The sequence below is a fragment of the Mobula birostris genome, chromosome 2, assembly GCF_030028105.1.
Source record: "Mobula birostris isolate sMobBir1 chromosome 2, sMobBir1.hap1, whole genome shotgun sequence".
Taxonomy (NCBI): Eukaryota; Metazoa; Chordata; class Chondrichthyes; order Myliobatiformes; family Myliobatidae; genus Mobula; species Mobula birostris.
Window position 1 is genome coordinate 215,879,416 of NC_092371.1, and position 25,512 is coordinate 215,904,927.

General features: G+C 42.6%; 1 protein-coding gene across 2 annotated transcripts in view; it reads left to right on the top strand.

The window, feature by feature from the left end:
• The first annotated feature begins 5,267 nt into the window (after window positions 1-5,267).
• The window catches only part of fndc4a (fibronectin type III domain containing 4a), a 216,672-nt gene continuing 196,427 nt past the window's right edge, over window positions 5,268-25,512 (top strand). Inside the window, exon 1 of one of the 2 annotated variants that reach the window (XM_072279032.1) lies at window positions 5,268-6,495. In XM_072279032.1, coding sequence (XP_072135133.1) covers window positions 6,420-6,495 — 76 coding nt within the window. In that variant the 5' untranslated portion in view covers window positions 5,268-6,419. The remainder of the gene's footprint in view (window positions 6,496-25,512) is intronic. The other variant, XM_072279024.1, reaches the window with a different exon arrangement.

The following is a 25,512-nucleotide window of genomic DNA, read 5'->3' on the forward strand; positions in this document are numbered from 1 at the left end:
GATGAGCACCAAAAGGGAGGCAATGGGCAGGCAAGGAGATAAAGCGGGAGAGGGAAAAGGGGATGGGAAATGGTGAAGGGATGGTGGTGGTGGTGATTGGGAGACTGCTTTGCCTAGCATCTACGCTCTGTCACACAGAACAAGCGGGATCTCCCAGTGGTCATCCATTTTAATTCCACTTACCAGTCCCATTATGATATGTCCATCCATGGCCTCCTCCACTGTTGTGATGAGGCCACACATAGGTATCCAGACTATCCACAACACCCCCAACCTTTGTGTCAACAGCAAACTTACTAACCCACCCTTCTACTTCTTCATCCAGGTCACTTATAAAATCACAAACAGGAAGGGTCCCAGAACTGATCCCTGCGGAACACCACTGGCCACCAACCTCCATGCAGAATATGAACCATCTACAACCACTCTTTGCCTTCTGTGGGCTAGCAAACTGTGGATCCACAAAGCAAGGTCCCCTTAGGATCTCATGCCTCCTTACTTTCTGAAGGAGCCCTGCATGGGGAACCTTATCAAATGCCTTACTGGAATCCATATACACTACATCCACTACTTTACCTTCATCAATGTGCTTTGTTATTTCCTCAAAGAATTCAATCGGGCCCGTAAGGCAAGACCAGTCCTTGACAAAGCCATGCTGAATATCTTTCCAAATTCCAGCGAGTACAGGCCCAGAGCCATCAAAAGTTCCTTGTATGATAACACTTCATTCCCAGAATCATCCTTTTGAACCTCCTCTGAACCCTTTCCAATGCCAACACATCTCTTCTCAGATAAGGAGCCCAAAACTGTTCACAATACTCAGGTGAGGCCTCACCAGTGCCTCATAATGCCTCAGCATCATATCCCTGCTCTTATGTTCTAGACCTCTTAAAATGAATGCTAACATTGCATTTGCCTTCCTCACCACTGATTCAATCTATAAGTTAACCTTTGGAGCGTTCTGCACAAGGACACCCAAGTCCTTTTACATCTCAGATTTTTGGATTTTCTCCCCATTTAGAAAATAGTCTGCACATTTATTTCTTCTACCAAAGTGCCTTGCCTTGCCTTGCGCCCTTAACTCCTGGTGGAGTTGTTGGGGCACTGTCATGACAAGTTTTGCACATGTCTGTTCCATCTGTCTCAGTTGTGTGCCACAGCCTGGGTCACCGCAAATGTTTTCCCTGTCCATTCTTTAATGTTGTCCATCCATATTTTCCTACGTCTACCTCTCCTTCTTTTCCCCTCCACAGTTCCTTGTAGAACAGTCTTTTCAAGGCCACTGGATGCTGTTACGTGGCCGTACCATCTCAGCTTTCTTTTCTTCATCGTTGTGAGAAGGTCTTCATGGGGGGCAAAGTGGTGCTGGATGGTCTTGCGGACCTGCTCGTTTGTGATGTGGTCCAAGTATGAGATGCCCAAGCTGTTGCGATAGCATCTCATTTCCAATGCCTGTATTTTCCTCTGTAGCTCTGCTGTGAGGGTCCATGTCTCACATGCATACAGGAAGGTGGAGAATACCAATGCACACAGGGATCTGATCTTGTACTTCATGGTGATATTGCTGTCCCTCCATATCGTCTTGAGTTTGGATAGTGCAGTCATTGTCTGTGTGGTTCTTGCCAGGACTTCTGGTCTTGATCCTTCATCACTGATGATTACCCCCAGGTAGTTGAACTGCTGCACTGTCTCAAGTTTCTGACCATGGACTGAGATGTCTGTTGTGATGGCACCATTGGCATTTGCCATGAGCTTGGTTTTCTCGGCACTTATTTCCATTCCAAACTTTGTGGAGGCTCTGTCAAGATGGCTGACCAGGTTGGCCAGTTCGTCCTCTTTTCCTGCAAGTCTATCAATGTCGTCAGTAATTCTTAGGTTTGTGATGTTCCTCCTTCCGATGCTGACTGTGCCCACATGATCTTCAAGGGCAATACTCATGATTCATTCCAGGAAGACATTGAAGAGAGTGGGAGAGAGGAGGCAGCCCTGACAGACTCCTACAGAGGTATGGAACCACTCCCCGATGGTGCCTTGAGCGAGTACTGCACTGGTTTCCTTGGCATAAAGCTGATGGATTGTATGAATCAGCTTCTGCCTCATGTTGAATTCCTTCATAGTGGCCCATAAGGTATCCTGCCAGACTCTGTCAAATGCCTTCTTTCAGTCTATGAAGACGTGGTAGAACTCTCTCTGGTGCTGAAGGTGTTTCTCACAGAAGGTGCGGAGGTTGAAAATCTGCTCAGTGGTGCTTCTGTCCTTATGGAAGCCCGCTTGTTCCTCGGCAATGATGTCTTCTGCCTGAGGTCTCAATCTGTTCAAGATGATTCTGAACATTACCGTGCTTACATGGCAGATCAAACTGATGGTACGGCAATTCTGGCAAAGTTGGAGATTGCCTTTCTTGGGAGTTCAGTGATCAGCGACTGAGTCCAAGGTGTCAGCCATTCACCTGTCTGCCAAATCTTATTGCAGATGGTGGTAAGCATGTCTATCATGGCCTCTCCTCCATGCTTCAGCAGTTCAGCAGGGATGAAGTCAACTCCTGCTAACTCCCCACACTTCAGTGATCGTATTGCAGCTTCAACTTCTTCACGCATGATTGGATAGTCATCCTCATTGGAAGATTCCTGCACATTCAGCATGCTTGGATCCCCATTTCTCTGGTAGTTGTACAGTTCTGAACAGTACTCTGTCCACCTTTCCATTATTTCCTTTTCTTCTGTGAGACTTTTGCCATTTCTGTCTTGGATGGTTTTCACTTTGGCTTGTTTTTCTTTGGTAAGATCTTTCACCAGTTGGAATGCCTTCTTTGTGTTGTTGTTGGAGAGGCTATCTTCAATGTCTGCACATTGTTCAGCTATCCATCTTTGCTTTGCTCCCTTCATTTCCCTCCTGATTTCCTTGTTGATTTTCCTGTATTCTGTTCTGCTGTGTTTTTATCTTTCTCTAATTTCCTTCTTGTGTCATCCAGTATCTTGTTAGTGACCCATGGTTTAGACTTGTGGCGGCTTTTCCCCAGAATTTTGCTTGCTGGTTCCATCATCACTGTGTTAAAGTTATTTGTGGTGGTCTTCAGGTCTTCATCAAGGGGAGTATTGGTGCAAACTTCTCCCAAATTGCTGCCTGAAATTCTTCAGAGATGGCAGGGTCTTTCAGCTTTTCAAGGTCGAATCTCAGCCGGCTGTTTTTTGGCTTGTTGATTCTCCTCAAGCACACTCTGATATTCATCATGACAAGGTCATGGTCACTGCCCACATCTGCTACTGGAAATGTTCTGGTCTTTGGTCTGTTCACACCAGATTTGTGCCATCTTTGCACCAGCCCAAAGTGCATGACAATACATTTTCCAACATTGTATTTCATTTACCACTTTTTTTGCCCATTCTCCTAATCTGTTGAAGTCCTTCTGCAGCCTACCTGTTTCCTCAACACTACCTGACCCTCCACCAATCTTCATATAATCTGTAATCGTGGCAACAAAGCCATCTATTTCATCATCTAAATCATTGATATACAACATAAAAAGAACACTCCCAACACCGATCCCTGCAGAACACCACTAGTGACTGGCAGCCAACCAAAGAAGGATCCTTTTACTCCCACTCACTGCCTCCGACCAATCAGCCAAATGCTCTAAAGATTCTAGTAATTTTCCTGAAATACCATTGGCTCTTCACTTGGTAAGCAGCCTCATGTGTGGCACCTTGTCAAAGGCCTTCTGAAAATGCAAATATACAACATCCACTGCATCCTCTTTATCTATCATATTTGTAATCTCCTCAAAGAATTCCAACAGATTCATCAGGCAAGATTTTCCCTTCAGGAAACCATGCTGACTTTGTCCTATCTTGTCCTGTGTTACCAAGTACTCAATAACCTCATCCTTAATAATTGACTCTAACATCTTTCCAACCATTGAGGTCAGACTATCTGGTCTATAATTTCCTTTCTGCTGCCTTTCCCCTTTCTTAAAGAGTGGAGTGACATTTACAATTTTCCAGTTCTCTGGCACCATACCAGAGTCCAATGATTCTTGAAAGATCATTACTAATGTCTCAGAATTTCTACCTTTATCTCTTTCAGAACTCTAGGGTGCAGTTCATCTGGTCAGGGTGACTTGTGTACCCTTAGGCCTTTCAGCTTTTTGAGCACCTTCTCCCTTGTAATAGTAACTGTCATCACTTCTCTTCCCTCACTCCCTTCAACATCTGGCACACTGCTAGTGTATTCCATAGTGAAGACTGATGAAAAGTAGTCATTTAGTTCATCTGCCATCTCCTTGTCTCCCATTATTATTTCTCCGGTCTCATTTTCTAGTGTCCTAGATCCACTGTCATCTTTCTTTTATTTTAATATACTTGAACAAGCTTTTTCTATCCACTTTGATATTGTTTGTTAGCTTGCTTCCATACTGGATGTAAAAGATAACATTTAAATGCACTGTCTTTGTATTTTGTTGTTCAGAATAATCTAGTCTGCCTTTACAGCTTAATTCACGTTGTGAAATCAGATCTTGTTGCAGTCACCCAGTTTTAAATATTATGGAAGCAATAGTTTCAGTGATGCACTCACAGCATCCTATTACGGTGAAAGTGCAGATGTTGGTAAACATTTAAACGGCCTTCCTGACAGGTTGGGTGATAACGCTGATGAATTATACACAAATATACTTCACGTGAAGTAGGCACTGACACTATATTTTTTTTCTTTCTGGAATTACAGTACACGACTGTTTGCTTAAAGAGGTGCCTGACTACATATCAGCAACACGTGCAACATATTAATCACGTTTTCTGGATCTGAAAGTGGTTTGCTCGACATTATTTCGTTATTTCGTTATTTCATTATTTTATTATTTCGTTATTTCGTTATTTCATTATTTCGTTAAGTTTCCTGCGCAGAATAGGCCCAAGTTGAATTCCTTTACAGATTGCCTCAGATGTTGACAGCGCTCACTTATCCACAGTCACCTATCAACCCTCTTCCGGCTGTGGAATTATGCTTTGAAAAATAAGCTTCCATTGTGTAAGACATTGAGCTATTGCCACAAGCCTGTCGATTTCACTGAAACACATCTAAATAAGGATACTTCCAGATACTTCCAGCTTGGTTAGATGTTGGCTCGGGGCATGCCGGCGGTTTCGACGTTCTTTGTCTGTGTGTAATTGGGGCGGTTGGGGGGGAGGGCGCGGGGAGCTTGTTGGTGCCTCACTGGGACATTATCTGGAACCGCTCACGCTTCCTATCAAAATACCATACCTGATCGCCGGGTCATGTCAGTTTACCAATCTGATATTGTATGTTTAGCAACATTTACAACGGCTGAAGTTTATTGATCTCACTTTTATTTTAAAAAGAAAAAATGTTGCTGCTGAGGTGCCTGGTATTGCAGCTCTGAACTGCATCACCAATCTTAAATGATCTCCCACTCTCTTCCTCTGTTTCGGGCACTAATATACAGATGGCAATATTCCACGTCAATGCCCACTGGAATGTAGCGTTCTTCTATGCTGCAAGAAGTTGTCGAACGGCGAAGGTTATTTCAGATTTCCAATATCTGCGGGTTTAGAGTGCTTTTTGGAGACTATTTTACGATTGATTCTCTGTTAGTGCGTTGAGGGCGGCGTTCCATACAAGTGATGGCAGCAGCGAACTGAGCAGAAACCTGCCGTGCCGTCATCTTCCTCCGAGCAGAGAGGAAAACTTGGCAAATTAAGTCTCGACCGGCTCCCGCCGCCGCTGCCCGCGCTCGCTCACTCCCTCCCCCGGCCAGCTGCTTCTTGCGGCCGCTCGGACTGCGGTGTCAGGACCCTGTCCGCTAGCGTTCACTGGCCGCAATGAAGTGAGCCCGTCTCCACGAACCAATCGCTGCCAGTGGCGGGCGGGCTTTCCCGGCGCTTGTCTTCTATTTCACGTAGCGAGGGAAGTTTCAGCTATCACTGAGGAGACACTGGCTTATCTTTATTATCTCTCCGCGCTGGAAAGGATCGTATTTATCTTTCCCGTTACAGCAACAAGGCGAGAGATCCCCGCTGTGTATCCAACTCCCACGTGAATGACTCGCCTTGCGTTGAGCGACCCCCCTGGTCTCTGGACGCCTGCTGAATCTGCCAACCGGCACCATGTCATTTGTGAACGGCGATACCTGATCAGAGAAGGCTAGTTGCTCTCGCTGTCCCCATCTCTCCCTCTCCTAACCTGGCGAACTTTGCACCGCACCTCGGCTGCTGTGCCCCAGCCCCGGCCCTGAGCTCAGGAATTGAGGACCTGCCACTCGATCCAATGGGAGACAGCGAGAGAATTATTTCCCGTTTCCTGCTCTCTTCCGAGATGTGCTCGTAGACCCGGAGCCAGGATTGTTTTCATGTGTCACTCCGAACCGCTGGACAAACCGAGTGTATTTTATTTGGACCTTCGGAATGGCACAGTTCCTTTTGTATTTGAACTCCGCAATGCTGGTGCTGTTTAGCTGCGAATTCCGCCTGGTGACAGCAAGTAAGTAAGCAAGCTCTGATTAATTTTATATACAGCATATCTTATCTTTCAGGGGATTGTACGTTGTAACTTTAACCCTTCAGCATTCCCCGGGTGAACTCAAGTCAGGTTCAGTGACGGCAGTGGGCAGGTTGGCGATCCGCTCTAAGGGCTCCCGGTGAGGGTCGGAGTGCCGCGGCTGTTCGCTGCTCAGTGACTTGGAGCTCGGCTGAACGGCCTTTCCAGTTGGAGCTTCGTGGAAATGAACAAGGGGGGATAGTGGGATGTTTATAAAGTACAATGGCAGGGAGGAGGATATTAGAGGAGAAGGGATGTGGGCGCCTACCAAAGGATGCAGCAACCGGTGTTGGGTAGAATTACCAGCGAGTAAAGCAGCGTGGCGACTAGAGGGATATAGGTGGGAACGTTTGGCAGGTATGTTGATAACGGAGTGTAGAAGAAAGAAGAAGCGAGTGGGAGGTTGCAGCTAGGCTCGAAGGTGAGAGGTGAAACAGGGTTAGGAGAACCGAGACTTCACTAAAGGCAGACGAAAGTCGGCCATGAGGCAGTGAGGTGTAATATAACGGGAGCAACCGATGAAAGCAGAAAGCTGGGTGACGGTAGGGAGAGTGAGCGGGAGGGTTGGGGTGGAATCTAGCATCAGTTAGAAAGTGAGGGAGCAGGAAGACGCCGATGTCGATGAAGGAAGGATAAACGGAATGTTGAGGAGGAAAGGGTGAGAGGTAAACGGGAAGGAAGGAGCAAGTCGTTTTGCAAAGTCTGGGAACAAAGCGACCCGCCAAGATCGAGGGTCAAAGGGAGAAGTGGACAGCGAGCACAGAGAATTAAGGTCAATTTTCACGCTCTCGCCTCGCACAACCTGCCTGGAATACGGTAGAAGGGAGACATGCGATAAATATTTGATGAGGAACCGCTATGGTGTTCTATGCTCCTGTTCTAGTCATGGTGTCCAGTGCGATCAGTATTAACGCTTAGTGCAGAACCTGACCCATCAAAGCCACCGAAGCTGATAGTTGCGGCTGTCTTATTTATACTCTCCGCTTACTATATGGTTAACAACCAAATGAAATATATTTTAGTCGGTGTCTATTTAGAAGGGGGCGATGTCTGAATAAAAGTTTAATTTAGAGTAACTGAAAATTGTTCGTTTGAAATATAATTTTCACGCGCTGTTTGAAATGACTGTTGCTTCAGCCAAGTGGCTGCAAACTTGGAGCTTGGAGTTGCCCATTAGATAACAAAAGTTACGTATACTGTTTATAAAATAATGAACTAATTTAAATTCTCAGAATAAAATGCGACGCGCTTTACACATAAATTCGCCCACAATGTGAATTCCAGATCAGATTCTTGGGAAGAGTAATTTCATTCAGCGAGAGCGTGTGAGTTGAGCCCGCTCATCTCCTTCAAAGGCCGGTCAAGTTCATCCCAAGGACGCGAGAGGAGAGTGCCGGTAAAACCGCTCTCCCGTACAGTCAGTGTGCACTGACCATAAAAAGGGAGCAAAATGACCACCAGGGTGGTCATGGCATGACTAGGAATAATGAAAATTGATGTTTATACTGAATCTGAGGCCATCCCCAAAATTTTAAGAAGATAAATCGACCAATCATAATTTCAAAATTCTCCTGATATGTTGCGAGAAATATTTAAATACAGCATGACTCACGGATGTTAGGAAAATCATTAAAACAGTGCAACAACTCAGCAGGTGTGGAAATTCAGTATTCATTGTTGTTGTGACTGAGCACATGTGACGTGGGCCTTTATTTTGCACCCACATTATCTTAAAAAGCCAGACACGCCGTGGATAGAGTGCTCTTTTTGCTTTTTCATCTATTATTTATGCACGTCATAAGACCATAAGATATAGGAGTAGAATTAGGCTATTTGGCCCATCCAGTCTGCTCCACCATTTCATCATGGCTGATTTATTATTCTTCTCAGCCCCAATCTCCTGCCTTCTCCCTGTATCCCTTCATGCCTTGACCAATGAAGAATCTGTCAACCTCTGCCTTAAATATACATGCAGACTTGGCCTCCACAGCTGCCTGTGGCCACGAATTTCATTGACTCACCACTCTCTGGATAAAGAAATTCCTACTCATCTCTGTTCTTAAAGAATGCCCCTCTATTCTGAGGCCACGTCTCTGGTCTTAGACTCTCCCATCATAAGAAACACCCTTTTCACATCCATTCTATCAAGACCTTTCATCATTTGATACCTTTCAATTAGGTCACCCCTAATTCTTCTGAATTCTCATGAATACAGTCCCAGAGCCATCAAACGCTCTTCATATGACAAAACGGTTCAATCCTGGAATCATTTTCATGAACCTCCTTTGAACCCTTTCCATAACCAGGTTCTACAACTGATACTGCAATAACATGTTCATCTCCTGCTACCAAACAAGTTCATGATTGTACTTTCGAGTTTGGAAGTTGATTTAATCACCTAGATTTTTAAAATAACATCATTCATCATAATTTTAGGCAATGAATGGACGAGCTGAAAGGCCTTCATCTTTGCTGTAGTGCTCTAAGACTATGACATTTGACAGTAACATTTATTCAGACTGAGATTGCTAAAATATGTGGCAATTAACGCAAATTCAAACAAAGGTTAAATTGAGATGTACGTTCAGTTCAGCCACAAGGTTCTAACAAACATACCACTGGCAATGAAATTTAAGTTTCTTCAAGCCATTCAGAATATGTTGAAAAATCATTGTAAAATGTGGGAATTGTTGACAAAGCAGGCAATGGCTACTTTATTTGGTACACTTGTGTGCCTGCAAATATATAATCAATCACACGGCAGCTTAAAAGCATAAATGCATAAAAGCTTGCAGACACGGTCAAGAGGTTCAGTTGCTGTTCAGATCAAACATCAAAATAGGGGATAAATGTGATCTAAGTGACTTTGACCATGGAATGATTGTTAGTGCCAGGTTTGAGTATCTCCGAAATTGCTGATCTCCTGGGATTTTCACACACAACAGTCCCTGGAGTTTACAGAGAATGGTAGAAGAACAAAAAAAAACAAATCCAGCAGGTGACAATTCTATGGGTGAAATACCTTGTTAATGAGAGACGACAGATAAGAATGGCCAGGATGGTTCAAACTGACAGGAAGGTGACAGTAACTCAAATGACCACGTTACAACAGTGGTGTGCGGATCATCTCTGAATTCACAACACATCGAACTTCAGAGTTGATGGGTTACAGCAGAACACCACGAACATACACTCAGTGGTCACTTTAATAAAGTGGTCACTAAATGTATATCCTATCTTTAATTTTCCTTGAGACAGTGACTGAGAGAACTGTTTCCTTCAATTATTTCAACTATAAGATGATAAGAGACATTGATTGTGTGGATAGACAGAGGCTGTTTCGCAGAGCTGAAATGGCTAACACGAGAGGGCACAGTTCTAAGGTGCTTGGAGGCAGGTACAGAGGAGACATCAGGGGCAAGTTTTTTACACAGAGAGTAGTGAGTGCATGGAATGGGCTGCCAGCGGTGGCGGTGGAGGCAGATATGGTAGGGTCTTTTAAGGGACCCCTGCATAGATACATAGCACTTAGAAAAATAGAGGGCTATGCGTAACCCAAGGAAACTTCTAAAGTAAGTACATGTTCAGCATAGCATCTGGGCCAAAGGGCCTGTATTGTGCTGTAGGTTTTCTATGTTTCTCTGTGATAAAATAGTCCCACAGATGTAGTTAGTGCAGAGTTTTAAAGTCTGGGTGTCTTTAACTTGGAGGTAACTTCAGGTAGTGATGTTCACCAATGTTAGTTTCCCTACATGTTGTGGAGCTCAGGAATCTGGGAGGTAATGACAGTGACAATTACAATGAACCCATGCCATGTGGACTGCCTCTGGTCAGCGATCCACAAAGCAGTCACAGTACACTAATAGTGAAAAGCTTGGATGTTAGGGTGGTGGGTAGGCTTCTTTTCTGGTATCGAGTGTTTGAGCCTTGTGGATTGTGGAAAGCTTTAGGAATAAGTATGGAATAATTCAGTGTGGAATATAAAGCCTGTGACCTGCTCTTATGGCTGCAGCATGTACGTGACAATACATTAAGTCTCTAGTCAGTGCTAAGTCCCAGAGTACTGATGTTAGGAGGTCTTCTGTTAGAAATGTCACTCAGCGTCATTGTTTAGCAAGTGTTTGGCATGAATATTTGTGGCCAATTATCACTCAAAGCCTGAATATTGACCTACTCTTGTTGCAGCAGAAATAAACTGCATTATGTTCCAAGGAATTGCAGATGGATCAGAATACACTGCAATTGTCAACAAACATGTCCCCTTCTGACATGATGTTGGAGGTTAAGCAGCTGAAGATGCCCGCTGATTGAATCTATTGTGGATCTTACTGCTCCAGTTATTTGATTAATCCATTTGCCATCAGTTTCCAACTAGATGTGGCAACGACCCAAAGCATTGATCTAAATAATTGTTTGCCCATGAGTTGATAAAATATGAGTATGAGTTCATAAAATATGACCTTGTTTCATTATTATGCCCATGTGCTGTTGGCGTGCACTGGTACACTTCTTGTTGAATTAGGGTTAATCCTCTGGCAATGTTAATAGCAGACAGATGTTTGCTAAACCATAGTGTTACAGATTTGTGAGAAGTGCAACTCTAGTGCTGATAATGGCCTCCAGCACCTCAGGGATGTCCAGATTTGAACCACACAGTATCTGTCTTATTTTCCAGTATGGTTGCAGCACACAACTTGATGAATGAGATTTCAGTGTGAAAGTGGAACTTTGTCTTCATGGGAACTGTGCAGAGGGTCTGTCCTACAAAACAGACCTACAAATTCATCTGTGATAGGTATGTTGGTGAAGGCAAAGTTAGTTGATTCTCTTGCTGGTTCCATCACCACTGTATGGAAATCTTGTAATGGCAGCTCTGTATTTGAGGACTCGGCCATCTTGTCTGGTAATGGTGCAACAGTGCGGTCACAAATTCCGTTCCCAGGTAGCACACAAGGACTTCTAACGAGGAAAAGACATCGGTTGTCAATTGAGGGTAGAGGGGTTTCCAGGAGGAGATTTCCAGACCCAGTTTTGATCTGATACAATAGGATTTTATGAGGTCCAGAGTTGATGTTGAGGATTTCCAAGCTCTCGCCCCATAGCCCGGTACCACTTCCATCCTTGTTAACTAAATATTACTGCGCTTCAAATTCTGGTCTTGGCTTTCTGCTGACGGGACATCCAGGGGTTGGAGAATTCACGGATATTGACTGCTTCCTACGATGCTGAGAACTACAACGCCAGGCTGTTGATGGACTTCTTCGGGTAGCTCTCCCACTTCAGGCACAAGCCGCGGATGCTCCATAAGTCAATTGTAGAGGACTGATTAGTTGAACCTTGGTCTTTGCTGTGTCCAGAGGTTGAATCGATATTACCATTGGGGTTTATGCTTATTTGTAGCAGTTTGATACAACTTAGAAATTTATTGTGCTATTTCAGAGGACAGCTATGAGTAATTTAATAAAATAGTGCATTTATCTAGCTCAGTAAACCGGCTGTTCCTAAAAGCGCAGTAGTACGGCCCACTCTCGGTTGCGGCGTCGTGTTTTCATGTAAACAGTAACTTTCACCCGCTGAGCGGTATGTATGCAGAGAATATTATATGAAAGTACACTTCTTTTCTTTATTAACGCGGAAGATCTAATCAAACTGGAACTCAATTAAAAGTAGCAGGCTAGTTCCCCCCCCCCCCAGTTTTGCCATGTTTAATTAAGCAACATGCACTTTTTTCCCCTACCATCTCCGCTAATAAAATACCACATATCAAATTTAGGCACTGTAATTCCAAAATCTTCTTGACACATCTCTGAAATTAGTCAATCTAGATAGAGAAAGCAGCCACAGTCAAATTTTACAGATATTGTAAGGACACAGACTATCTCTGGGTACGTATGTCTCTAATATAACCACACATAGAGGAAAGATCGCGTCAGTAAAATTTTTACTCCAATTTGTAATAACGTGCTCACAAACTGAAGTTATGACAATCACGGCCCCAGAATTAATCTACAAAGGGGTTTCGTCAAATTAGGATGAATTCCTCACCTTGGGCCACCTAGTTTAACTACTCCACTAAACTCCGTTCCCCCTCCCCCCAGTAATACCGTAAACACCAAGCACGAGCCCTAAATAACGTTGTCAGTTAAAGATAGGGTGTAGTGAAATATGAAGTAAATTTAACGCTTACTTCAAGACCAGAAAGCAACAACTCAATTAATTTCATCAACTTTTCCTCACGAGTATGCATTTTCACCGAGCTTTATTGAAGCGGTGACTTCGCGACTATTTTTCGGCTACCCGTGTGAGTGCACGAGACGTGTTTCCGCAGCGGTCTGAGATTGATCCTGTACTAAATTCAGGTCCATACAAGCCAAAAATTAATTGATATTTGTTCATGAGGGCACTCTTCCGTACAGGAACCGTGCAGTAAAAATGATTATTGACTCCACACGAACGCATAAGTTCTCGTCTTCTTATTACCACAAAATACTTCCGATCAGAGTGGACCCCGTCTCTCTGTTCATCGTTATAATGCGCTTTCCGTCTTAAAACCGACGACGGGACTTATTTAGCCACTAATATTCTTCCGGCCAGTTACAGGTTGGGTTCAAAGGCAAAACAAAACTGGAAATTCGAAATAGAAACAAAAATATTAGAAACATTTTATATATATATATAATACTGATCACTGACCTGTAACGTTGCCGCCCAAACCGTTGTGTATCGCCCGCATTTTCTGTGGTAAGTGTGCACAGGTGAGAGTTGAAACGTCAGAGATTAAATCAAATCAGGAAGAGTTGAAGGAGTTTCGGATTTGGCTGCGGATTGTTGTGAATGCAGGGCGCTGTACTTATTCCTGAATATAGAAAAAATGCCCCACAGGCTTTGCACGCGCATTGGGCATCAGCGAAGCCTTGGTCTTCGGATATGAGAAAGGGGAATCCTGCTTCCGGTCCTGCTGAGCAGGTTCTGTGGGTTCACATCCTAGCGGGGTCATTGGGTACTCCGGGTGATCATGCAACATTTAGTTAAAGGAGAGCCTGCCGTAGTTCGCATGATACACAGTCCGGCTTGTATAATCCGAAACCCGAACGCAATGGTGGTGGGTCGTGCATGGAGCTTCTTCCGAGTATGAAGCCACGCTTGGGGTTTCCAAAAGCCATGGGACTGTCCAGGATGCTTTATGGGGCGGTTCTGGTTCTGAATTTATGTAAGAATGTTTCCACAAGACCTACGGGCCTAATCAGGCTATTTGACCCATCGAGTCTGCCCCGACATTCTATCATGAGCATTTATTCGCCACCAGTGTTAAATGCAGCACAACGTCTCTGGAGGAACTCAGCGGGACAGCAGCGTCTAGTATAGTCGAGGTTTTGGGCCTAGACACTTCATCAAGACTGGAGGAAAAAAAGATGAGGAGTCAGACTTAGAAGGTGGGGGAGGGGAGGAAGAAACACAAGATGATTAGTGTGAAGTCTCTAAATACATATTGGAAATGTTTTAAACTATTTTAAAGAAAAAAAGCCAGTATTAGAGATTATAATACTGTCCCACATCCATTAGCAAGATGAAAGAGACTGCATATACTGGAATCTAGAATAAAAAAAGGACATTGATAGAGCTCAGAGGATCAAGAAAATCTGCAGAGGGAAAAGGAGAAAGGAGGCTTTAAAGGTCGAGACCCTGCATCAAGGGTCAAATGGTCTTTGATCATCAACTCTTTATATCTAGAAATAAGTTGATATGGCCTATTTTACATAAACAGTAGTGATAAGGTCGACAGGGTTGAACGCTTCAAGTTCCTAGGAGTGAGCAGAACCTGTTTCTAGGAATGAACATCAGGTTCCTAAGAATGAACATCAACCCAACCACGTGGACAGCATGGCCAAGAAAATTCACTAACACCTCTACATCATCTGATAGAGTAAGACAGGCTTCAAAAATGGCCCTTCATTTCTTCAGGCTTTATCAAGGTGAAAAGATCTACTGCACATCTAAGATACCCCTCCCACTCTCCAACATGGAATTAGTAAAGATTATTCCTCCAGGGCAGTTTGCTTCCTGTGCTGTCTCTGTATAGTGCATTGTAATGCATTGTCATTTATAACATTCATATTCTAAGCATTTTAAAATCTAGGTCATATACTAGTCCTGTGAGTTTATCATAAATTATGAAATCATTGTAAGAAAGGAAATTTTTGTAAAAGTAAGTTGCACAAAAATATAGAAGACTCAACCAACATTCACCAATGCTTCACCAATGTCCTTACAAGAGATTTGGAGAGATAAGTAGTAGCTGCTGGAAATCTGAACTATAAACACTGTTTATTAAACAGCTTTGCTTGGAATAAAGTATTAGTAATCACATCAAATGCCTTCCTTTCCAGTTTACAATGCTCTTGGAAGTTTCCTCCAAAACACTTTATACATTCAATAAAAGCTCTTTTTATTTTTCTTCCCTGCTGCAGCTAACTTGGGGTCTTTGTTACTTTCTAATTTAGTGAAGCTTCTTAATATTGAAAGGCTGACAAAAGCAGGGTATTTTTCTGAGTATGGGTGAGGTGAATGCAAATCTATTTACATACTGGAGTAGTGTTTATCTGAAGAGTCACACACATTAAAATTGGTGGCATTTTTACATTGAAATGATTTCACTCCAAAATTAAGTTTTCATATTTCAATTTTATTATGTATATCCAACCCAAAGCTGGAAAAAAGGATACACCTACAGTTTAGAAGAAATTGGGAATTGTAATGTGAAAATTGAATTGACTTGACACGGTAGATTGTACTTTTTCACTTTGTATTGTTGCTTGCAAGATTTTGTTTTAAAGTTGGAACATTCAGATTATTATCTCATTTATGCCAAAACTTTGTGTGGTTTACAGTTTTAGTAGAAATTATTTTGTTCATGTCAAATTATTTAAATAACATCTAATTTCTTAGTTTGCTTAATTAACGTAGAGGCCATTATGTTCGTGAAGGAAGATAAACAAATGAGATTTAATAGTTGCTGTTTTATCACAACTAGATTCACACAACTTATTTTCTGAATATTAGGTAATTAAAATGTATAACACCTGAAGAGCCAATTCAAACATCAATCTGTTGATGTTTGAGGTGGGAATGTCATTGTCAGCTCTGAGAAATACATGGCATAATTCTTTTCATTGAAGATGCTGATGTGTGTACCAACTAAAAAATGCATTGCAGCAATTTGCAAACCTTCAAAGTGTGGGTAGTAGCAGCTTGGAAGATGTCCTATCACCAAGCTCCTTTTCAAATCACACATCAGTAATTTGAAGATGTGACACCATCCCTTCATCATCTTTGTGACTACGCTCTAGAATCAACTTCCCAACAAAGCTGTGGGAACACCCTTAATGCCATCACCAGAAGAGGAGAAATGCAGCTCACCACCACATTGCAGAGTTGATTAGGGATGCCCGTCTCTCCAATGATGCCAACCCCTGTGAGTGAATTAAATGTGGTTCAAATCAATCTAATTCATTATTTATGAAGTTACATGCAGGGTAATTTGTTTCAATATAATTAACATCATTGGATTGCAAGCCTGTAAACAAATGAGAGAAAAGATTTAGACACTTGAAAATATGTCCTTTTTGTTATGCTGTAAAATTTTAAGTAGATTTCATAAAGATCACTTCAGGTACAGATAGCTAAAATAATCATAAAAGAAAGATTATATGTACAGTACATAAAAGTGTATATAAATTACATTGTTTATAAGTTCAGTGGGTTGATTTGTAATGGCAAGTAGGGCAGTTGAAGGGTCTCAGCCCAAAATGTCTTTATTGCTTTCCGTAGGTGTTGCCTGACTTGGCTGGGTTCCTCCAGCATTCTGTGTGTGTTACTCTGCATTGCCAGCATTTGCAAAATCTCTTAAGTAGAACAGTGATAATTAATAAAGGATATCAGCAGAAAAATATTTAAATGCTATTTTCTTGCAAAAGAATCTGACATTTAGTTCTAGGCCCGAGGAGGCATTTTTACCTCTTTTCAGACTAGTAACACTCACTAAAGTTTTAGAGTTCATTTTTTCCCATGATGGATGCTTCAGGTTCTATGTAAAGCAGAAGTAATTTTCCTTCCTCCATTTACCTCAACAAGAAATTTCAAGCCAATAAAATGCTTTTAAAGGAGGGTGAAGCAAGAGAAATGGTGTTATATTAATAAAAGACAGCGTTAGAAATCTGTGTTCCATGATACTATGTATGTGATATATACAACACTGAACATGTATTGCTTTGATAGAGGACAGAGATTGATGATGTCTGATGCAGATAGTTTCTGCTGTTTGTATTCGAAAACAAAGCATCAGAAATGCTTCAAATGCAATACATAAGATAATAAAATATTCGTGATAAGGATAAGTTAGTGCTGGATCTCCCTGTTCTCTCTAATTTTCAAGCAATTTGGCTCAGATACGTTTTGTGCACACCTGTCTCTATTTTGTGTGGCATCTGCATTATGACAAGCAAGTACATTAAGATTGAGTTGTGGAAGCTGAACAAACAGGTTTCACTCGCGCTGTGTTGCACATTGGCTAGCATTGCAAACAGATGAAGACTGCAAGAGCATTCCAGAGAAGAAAAAAGCTTTACTTGTCCCAAATTGGATTATTTAGCTATCTCCAAAATGTGGTGTTACATGCAAAAATATGGATGCATCCAAAAATATTGCATCCAAGTGCTGTTCCATGAATCTGTGTGTCCCTTGATGCACTAAATGGGCTTTAAGCCACAAGTTTGTTACATACCTGTAAACGATGCTAGTTATACCATAACATCCTTGGCTTCAAAATTTATAGGTTTCAGATGTAAATCCTGAGGTGTTACACTATGTCCTTATCTGTCTTTTAAAATTAACTGTAAAAGGTCCCATGGTATTTTCTCATAGGCAAATATAGTTCCTCAAGTGATACTAAAATGCATATCTATTCATTTCATTTGAGGTTGTATGATCATGTTTATATAACAAAAAACATTCCAGGAAGAATCTATTAGATATGAAGCACTTTGAGGTGTTCTTGATGTAATAAGTACCATGAAAAAATAATTTCTTTCTTTATCATCAAGGCTAATTATAATGTGAGGAAAATAAAAGGTCCAGAAGATTAAGTAACTTTCAACAACCTGTTAACAATTCAAAGTACATTTATTATTCATCATTGATGCTGTCCTCACCCACATCTCCTTCATTTCCCGAACATTCGCGCTCACCCCATCTTCCCACCACCATAACAGTGATAGAGTTCCTCTTCTCCTTACCTTCCACCCAATGGGCCTCCACATCCAACATATCATTCTCCACAATTTCCGCCATATCCAAAGGGATCGTACCACCACACTCATCTTTAACTCTCCCCCCACCTCACCGCTTTCTGTAATCATATTGCTCCCTCTATGGTTACATTGTCCACTCATTCCTTTCCACTAATCTCCTTCCTGGCAGTTATCCTTGCAAGCAACCTGCCCATTCACCTCCATTCAGGGCCCCAAACAGTCCTTCCAGGGGAGCCAATACTTCACCTGCCAATCTGCTGGGGTCATCTCTTGCGTCCGGTGTTCTTGATGCAGCTTCCTCTACATTAGTGAGACCTCCTCTACACGACCCATCATAAGTTGGGGCACAGCTTTGTCGAGCACCTCCGCTCCATCCACCAAAAGCAGAACTTGCTGATGGCCAAGCATTTTAATTCCCATTCCCATTCCTACGCATTAGTGTAGGGCCTCCCCTTGTGCCACAATGAGAACACCCTCAGGGTGGAGGAGCAGCACCTTATATTCAGTCTGAGAAGCCTCCAACTTGATAGCATGAATATCGATTTCTCCTACCGGTAAAAAAATGTTTCCCTCCCCTCCCCTCTTCCATTCCTCACCCTGGACTATTACCTCCCCTGAGTGCCTCTCCTTCCCTTTCTCCTATGGTCCAATCTGCTCTGCTATCAGATTCCTTCCTCTCCAGCCCTTTACCTTTCTGACCCACCTGCCTTCGCCAATCACCTTCTAGCTAGCCTCCTTCCCCTCCCCCCACCTCTTTAATTCGGCGTCTTCCCGCTTTCTTTCCAGTCCTGAAGAAGGCTCTCAGCCTGAAAGGTCAACAGTTTATTCATTCCATAGATGCTGCCTGAACTGCTGAGTTCCTCCAGCATTTGTGTGCGTTGCTTTATTATGAGAGTATGTGTACAGTATACAACCAATTCGTCCTCCCACAGGCAGCCACGAAACATGGAAACACCATGGAATCCATTCAAAGAAAACATCAAACACCCAAAGCGCGAGTCACGCAAACAACAACATGCGAGTGAATAACACACAGGATATTCCACATTAAAATGCAGAGTCCTCAGAAAGGTCTAGGAATGTTCAGTTCAGTTCGCCTTGGCACTGTGTCATTCCTTTACTGCAGACTGCAGAGCGAGTCCGCACCAAAGCGCCCTGATCAATTTGTACAAAATAACAGTAAAAAAGAGCAACCAGAAACCGGAAATTGTAGTGGTTAGCACAATTCTTTACAGTACATGTTCAATTTCTGCCACTGCGTGTAAGGAGTTTGTAAGTTCTCCCCGTGACCGTGTGGATTTCCTTCATGTGCTCTGGTTTCCTCCCACAGTCCAAAGATGTACCGGTTGATAGGTTAATTGGTCATTGTAAATTGTCCCATGGTTAGGCTAGGGTTAAATCAGGGGGTTACTGGGCAGCGTGGCTCAAAGGGCCAGAAGGGCCTACTCCACACTGTATCTCAATAAAAAATAAAATAAAAATGAATGTGTGTAACGTGAGCATCAGAGTTCTTTTCAAAAACAAAAGTTCACAGCTACGAGCCATGCTGACCAAACCTTGCCCATGACCCAAGATTCCGGCACCTTCCTCCAGCAGCTGTGAGAGAGAGGGGGTCCTGCCGAAGGGCCTTGGCCCAAAACGCCGACTGTACTTTTCTTCATAGATGCTGCCTGGCCTGTTGAGTTCCTCCAGCATTTTGTGTGTGCTGCAGGGAGAGGGAGCGAACGACACTGAACACCTTCTCCCCTTCTGCTCTCATCCTCATCAGTTTCAATCTTGGTCGACACTTTTATCGGTGAGGAATAATGGAGCCGATCATGGGTTTGCACGCCGCCATCAGGCTGCACACTACATTCTCTACCTCGCAGAATACCCCTGGGAACAGCGCAAGTACTGAATTGCTCAGTCGCCCCAAAAACACATTGCAAGAATATAAATCACAGGCTCCAATCACACATAGTTTAGTAGCATACTTAAAGTAAGAAGGAGAGGAAGAAATTGTTTTGTGAATGGTCTGCAGAACAAATAAGCTCTTATTGGGCTTCAAGCTAAGTACAGGTATCAATTCGATTGATTTCGTTTACAAACTCTGCCATCTTCTTCAGGGATGATGCCTGGGCAGGTCTAGTCGAGTGATATTTATACTCCTGTTGTCTGTCCGTACTGACTGGTTAGTCCTCATCTAGTCAGGGTTTGCTTTCCCACCTCGTTTATAAGCAAATTTTAGTTCTTACTTAGAGCGAGACCTTTGTCTTTGTTCAGATTCTTTTCCTCTAGTTTTATTTCAATGAGTTCCTTCACCATGTGATCCTAAAAGCCATTGGCGTGGCGCAGTAGTTTTGTACCATGAAACTCAATCCTATGGCCATTGTAAATTTAATGTTCTGCTACCACCAATTTCTCCAGGTAACCCAAACAGATACACCTCCTGTGTTTCTTGATGCGGGCTTCCACTGCACATCCGTCTGGCCGATATATGCTCCTCCACATTCACAGGGATTCCTGTAAACGCCAGCCTACTTGAGTCCCAGGTCATCCTTGACCCACGTAAGCTGTGACTTGAACTTCCTTACGGATTTGTGGATGGTATTAATCCAGTATTTCTTTAAGATCATGGCAATCCTTCCAGAAACTATGGAAATACAGGGAAGACAGACAGTATAGATACGTTCCTCCTCATTGTTAGACTTCCTGGTATTTTTGTCAGCCCTTTTAAAGGCCCAATTGATTTCTTTCACCTTGTAGCCATTCTGTAGGAAAGTCATGTATAATCATCTTATTTCCTCGGGGAGACTTTCGGGGTCAAAAATAGCTTTTGCATGGTTGATCAAAGTAGAAAGAACTGTTCTACATTGGGAGGCGTGATGGTGGCTGATATAGTTGAGGTATAAGTCCGTGTAAGTGAGCTTCTGGTAGATGCCATGTCCGAGGCAACTGTACAGTTTCCCCCGTATTAGAATGTCCAGGAACGGGAGGCAGCTAATCTTCTCCATCTCCATTGTAAATTAAATGTTTGGATGTATATTGTTCAGATGGTTGTGGAACTGTTGGAGTTCCTGGAGTCTATGAGGACACACTATGAAGGTGTCATTGACGTATTTGAAGAAGCATTTGGGGTGTAAGGGCGATCAACTCAGTGCCCTCTCCTCAAAGTCTTCCATGTAGAAATTTTCAATAGCCGGTGACAAGGGTGATGCCATGGCCACTCTGTTTGTTTGTCCATAGTGGTAGCCTCGGACACGGTGGATACATTTGCACCTCAAGTTTCAATATAAACACGAGAGTCTTGAGCAACAAACACAAAATGCTGGAGGAACTCAGCAGGTTAGACTGCATAAGCAGTCGATGTTTTGGGCCAAGATCCTTTATGAGAACTGGAAGGAAAAGGGGCAGAAGCCAGAATAAGAATGAATGGGGAAGGAGTACAATCTGGCAGGTGATAGGTGAAACCAAGTGAGGGGGAAGGTGGGTGGATGGGGGCGGAGATGAAGTAAGAAGATGAGAGGATATAGATAGAGGAGGTGAAAGTCTGAAGAAGAAGGAGTCCAATAGGGGAGAACAGTGGACCATTGAAGAAAGGGAAGGATAAGAGGGTATTGACAGGTGAGGAGAAGAGAAGGGGTGAGAAGGAAACCAGAATGGGGAATGGAAACGGGGGGGGGGGGGAGAAATTACCAGAATTTACATAAATACTGAATATGAGGTGATGCCACCTCAAGCTGAATTTGGCCTATTCATAGCATTAGGGGAGGTCACGGACATACCTGTCAGTATGGGAATGAGAAGTTGAATTAGCCACTGGAAGATCCTGCCTTTTGCAGCAGCCAGAATGAAGGTTCTCATCAAAATGGTCTCCTAATCTGCCAGCGTTGGCCCAGAACATTGACAGTTCATTCTGCCATCATCGATGCTGCCTGACCTGATGATTTCCTCCAGCATTTTGTGTGTGGCACTCATGTTTAAGTAGAACTGCTGCCGATAGTGATAGGCACTTCTGCAGTCCACCTTGAATCACGGTTGAACTCCTCATTGACAGGAGTAGTAGAGTGAGGGGTGTGCCACGCCTTGAGTTTGCTGATTGTGGTAGGGTACATATCTTTTGCTTCTAATGGTCTACAGTGCTGCATGATGTCCTGATCTAAGCTGGCAGGTCTATCCCATTGGTATTGTTATAGTGCTGCACTACAAGGTAGGACAAGTGTGTGTGAAACTTGATATTATCTACACAACGTTAGTGTCCTATTGTCTTTTAGCAGGGCTTTTGTGGATAGATCCATGAGCCTCAGGTAGATTGGTGGGGATGAGATCTTAAAAGTTTACCTCTCATGTTGATTCACTCACCAATAGCCACTGACCTAGCGTAGCAGCTCTGTGCTTTGGGATTTGATTACTGTTTGTGTTATTAAGTCACTCTTTATGATGGACACTGATGGCTTCCACATTCTGTGCCTATGCTATTTTCAGCACTTCTTCCAAGGAGGAATACTGATTGATTGGGTGAAGGCGAGTCATAGGTAGTAATAAGGAGGAGGTTTCCTTGCCCATGCATGCCTGATTCCTTGGGCTACCCTACTCTATTCTATGCACACTCTACCTTGATACTTGAACAGGACTATCCCAGTGAATGTGATGGAATGGTCTGACATGTTATCAGCAAGATAGAGATCTCTGAGTACAACTGTCAGGAGGTTGTCCTTCGGACAGGTTTCTCAATTTAGAAACAGAACACACATGTTTGTAAGGAGGACTTTACAAACTGCATAAGATTGTGGACGATTTTTCAATGTCCAAATTCAGTGCCTTGGTTGATGCTGGGTGACGAAACTGATCTTGTTCTCTGTTTTAAAATGGTGACTGAGTGGATTGCTGGTCCGTTTATGAATCCTCCACGTGTAGAATTGGTGTTGTGCATAGTCTAGGCCAGACCAGGTAGGGACAATACATTTCTTCCAACTACATGCATTAGTTATGAGATGGAACGCTAATGAATGACAATTCTTCAAAATTCAAGATTATCAACAGAATCTGTTGGATTTGAACTCATGTCCCTGGATTATTTGAATTGCTTTTTATCCAGATTCATTTATTTATTTATCTGTTTGTTATTTGCATTAACAGCCTACAGAAATTAAGGATGTAAGGGGGTTTACTTTCCAAACTTTAAAGCCAGTTGAAATCATACTTGTACTGTACAAGAAAAATAGTTGGTCTGTTTTAAGAGATACCTTTGTTATGGATTATTTGAACTCCCCTTTGTTTTTGCCTTGTTATGTCTTTCTTTGAACTATGCCCCTTGAAGGAATGAACTTCCAGCTGGCTGAATATTACACCTCCTACACACACACACACACACACACCATCAATATCTCTCCTGTTTTTCTTCCTTCATTTCACATTGAATCACAGGGTATTCAACCCAAAACATTAACACCACTTCACTTTACATTATGCTAAGATTATTCCAGTTTGCTGACATAAAATGCTTATTTTAGTTTTCAGTAAATGCCATATCCTTACCTAAGACAACTTGGTAAAGATTTATTTTAATCAAAGCGGATATAAAAAGAGCTTGCTTTCCTGTTGTCTCATTGTTTGACTGCACATACACTGCTGTAAGGAAACAACTGCGAACAGATGAGGCCAAGCCTGGCGGTGGTTCATCTTTTCCAGATTCAGCAAGCTGCTTAGAAGTAAAGGATTTCTGTAACAATAACCGTGCTGGTTGGAAGGTCTACCACATGGTTATTTTAATTAACATTTAGATGTGAGCTGAATTTACTTTTAGCCAGGTAATGATCTGCATATTGAGTTGAGGCATTATTGAACCTGATCTTCAGCCATCAACGTATGGCCATTAAAATTAATGAATCACTGAATATTAATGAAGCAACATTGAATATATCCTTGTACAAAACAATATGTAGTGCATGTCAGTGCTTAAGTTGTGAAGAATAGACAAAGAAATATGAGTGAATGAGATATTTGAATTTTATAGGAAACCATTGGAAGGCAAACATTTGAATGAGTTTCTGCTGAGTCTGATCTTGGCGGAGTTCTAACATACGGACTCTCAGTGCATTCGTCTCTAATACTTGTCCCTTAATTGCTTGAGTGCTTTATACATTAAAATGAACACGTTATCCTTTACTAAAGTATTTGAGCAAGGAGCTTTCGGCAAACAATGTTATTTTTCTGATTTTAAAAGCTTTGGCTGGGGACTGCCTTTAATAATTTTGTACAGTGCAGTTTACTTCGAAAGATACAGAGTCCATCCAAAAACCCATCATAACTCTTTTACTGTTAAGATATTGTCAATTGTTTAAACTTACTTACTTCCCATTATGCCGCTGGCATTTAGGTCAGCAATGAAGGCCTCCAACTCTGGTGGTGTTCAGGGCTTTCTTCATTGTGTCAGTAATTTCCTCTCAGTTTTCACTACTCTCAGTCATGCAAGTCCCGGGTGGAAACTCAGGAATACTGTCAGACTCAGCTGTAGAAGGAGTCTTAATTGCTATTTCCATAACAATTTTGTTTTACCAGTCTGGGTTATTAGTGCCAAGCTGAACCCATCAAATTGGTGGGCCTGTGGACCACTCAAAATCTGGCTTCTACCCTTTGACCTGTTTGCCATGGGTGACCCTACCAAGAGCCAAAGCACGAAGCCCTGACTCCAGCCAACCCAGCTCTCCAAGTCACTGAGGGGCACAAGCCTCCAAAGCCATGACAGGGCTGCAGTCCTCTTGGAGGCAATTGTTTAAAATTGTGGATATTTTTGGAATGGTATTATGCTTTGTGCATGTGTGTGTGCACATGCATGTTATATGGGGGTGGAGAACATTAAAATTCCAGCTCAAGTCATGGGTTTACCTGAATCTAAAGGGCTGATCTAGATGGTAGGTAGTCTGGCAGTAACCAGTTGTATACATACGAAGGATTCCCCTCTCTCCTGTTAAGATGACAATCTTCCTCTTCAACCTTCTAGGAACTTTAAGACCTAGACTATTATAGAAAATAACCACAATAAAAACAAAGAACCTAAATATTTGTTGCCAAAATGATGACTTAATATTATAAGACTGACCTTTAGGAAAGTTAAGGGCACATGTGATTCATATAAATCCAGATTATTTTTTGAACTCTGTGAATATGTACAGTTCTTATTAATATGACCCTGTGAGAACCTGAAGACTAGTTTTGCTACCCCAATTAAGCAAACAGAAGGCTTCGATTAGAGGCAGAGATCAATAAGAAACCCACATACAGCTTGACAAAAGCTGTGAGGGAAAGAATGCAACTCTTGGCCAGCTAGAAGTCACAGTGACTCCATCATCATCTGCGACTATCAGTGCGTGAACCAGTTGATTCCATCTGCTTGACATTATTCTGGTGTAGCTACTGCACTGAAAGTGAACCGGTCTTTCCAGCTCAAGAGAGGAATGCTGACAATGTTAATTGAGCATTGCTTTTCACTAACTTAACAGTCAGCACTTCCCAGCTCTGTCAGTGGAAGTATTTGCTGATCTGGAATTGGCCTTATTGCCATTAACACTCTTAATTAAAGTCATCACTAACTAAATATATTTCTGTCTGCATGCATGAAGTTTAACACAATATTAGATGGCAGCAGTTTGTCCAAGAAGTATGGGGGGGGGGG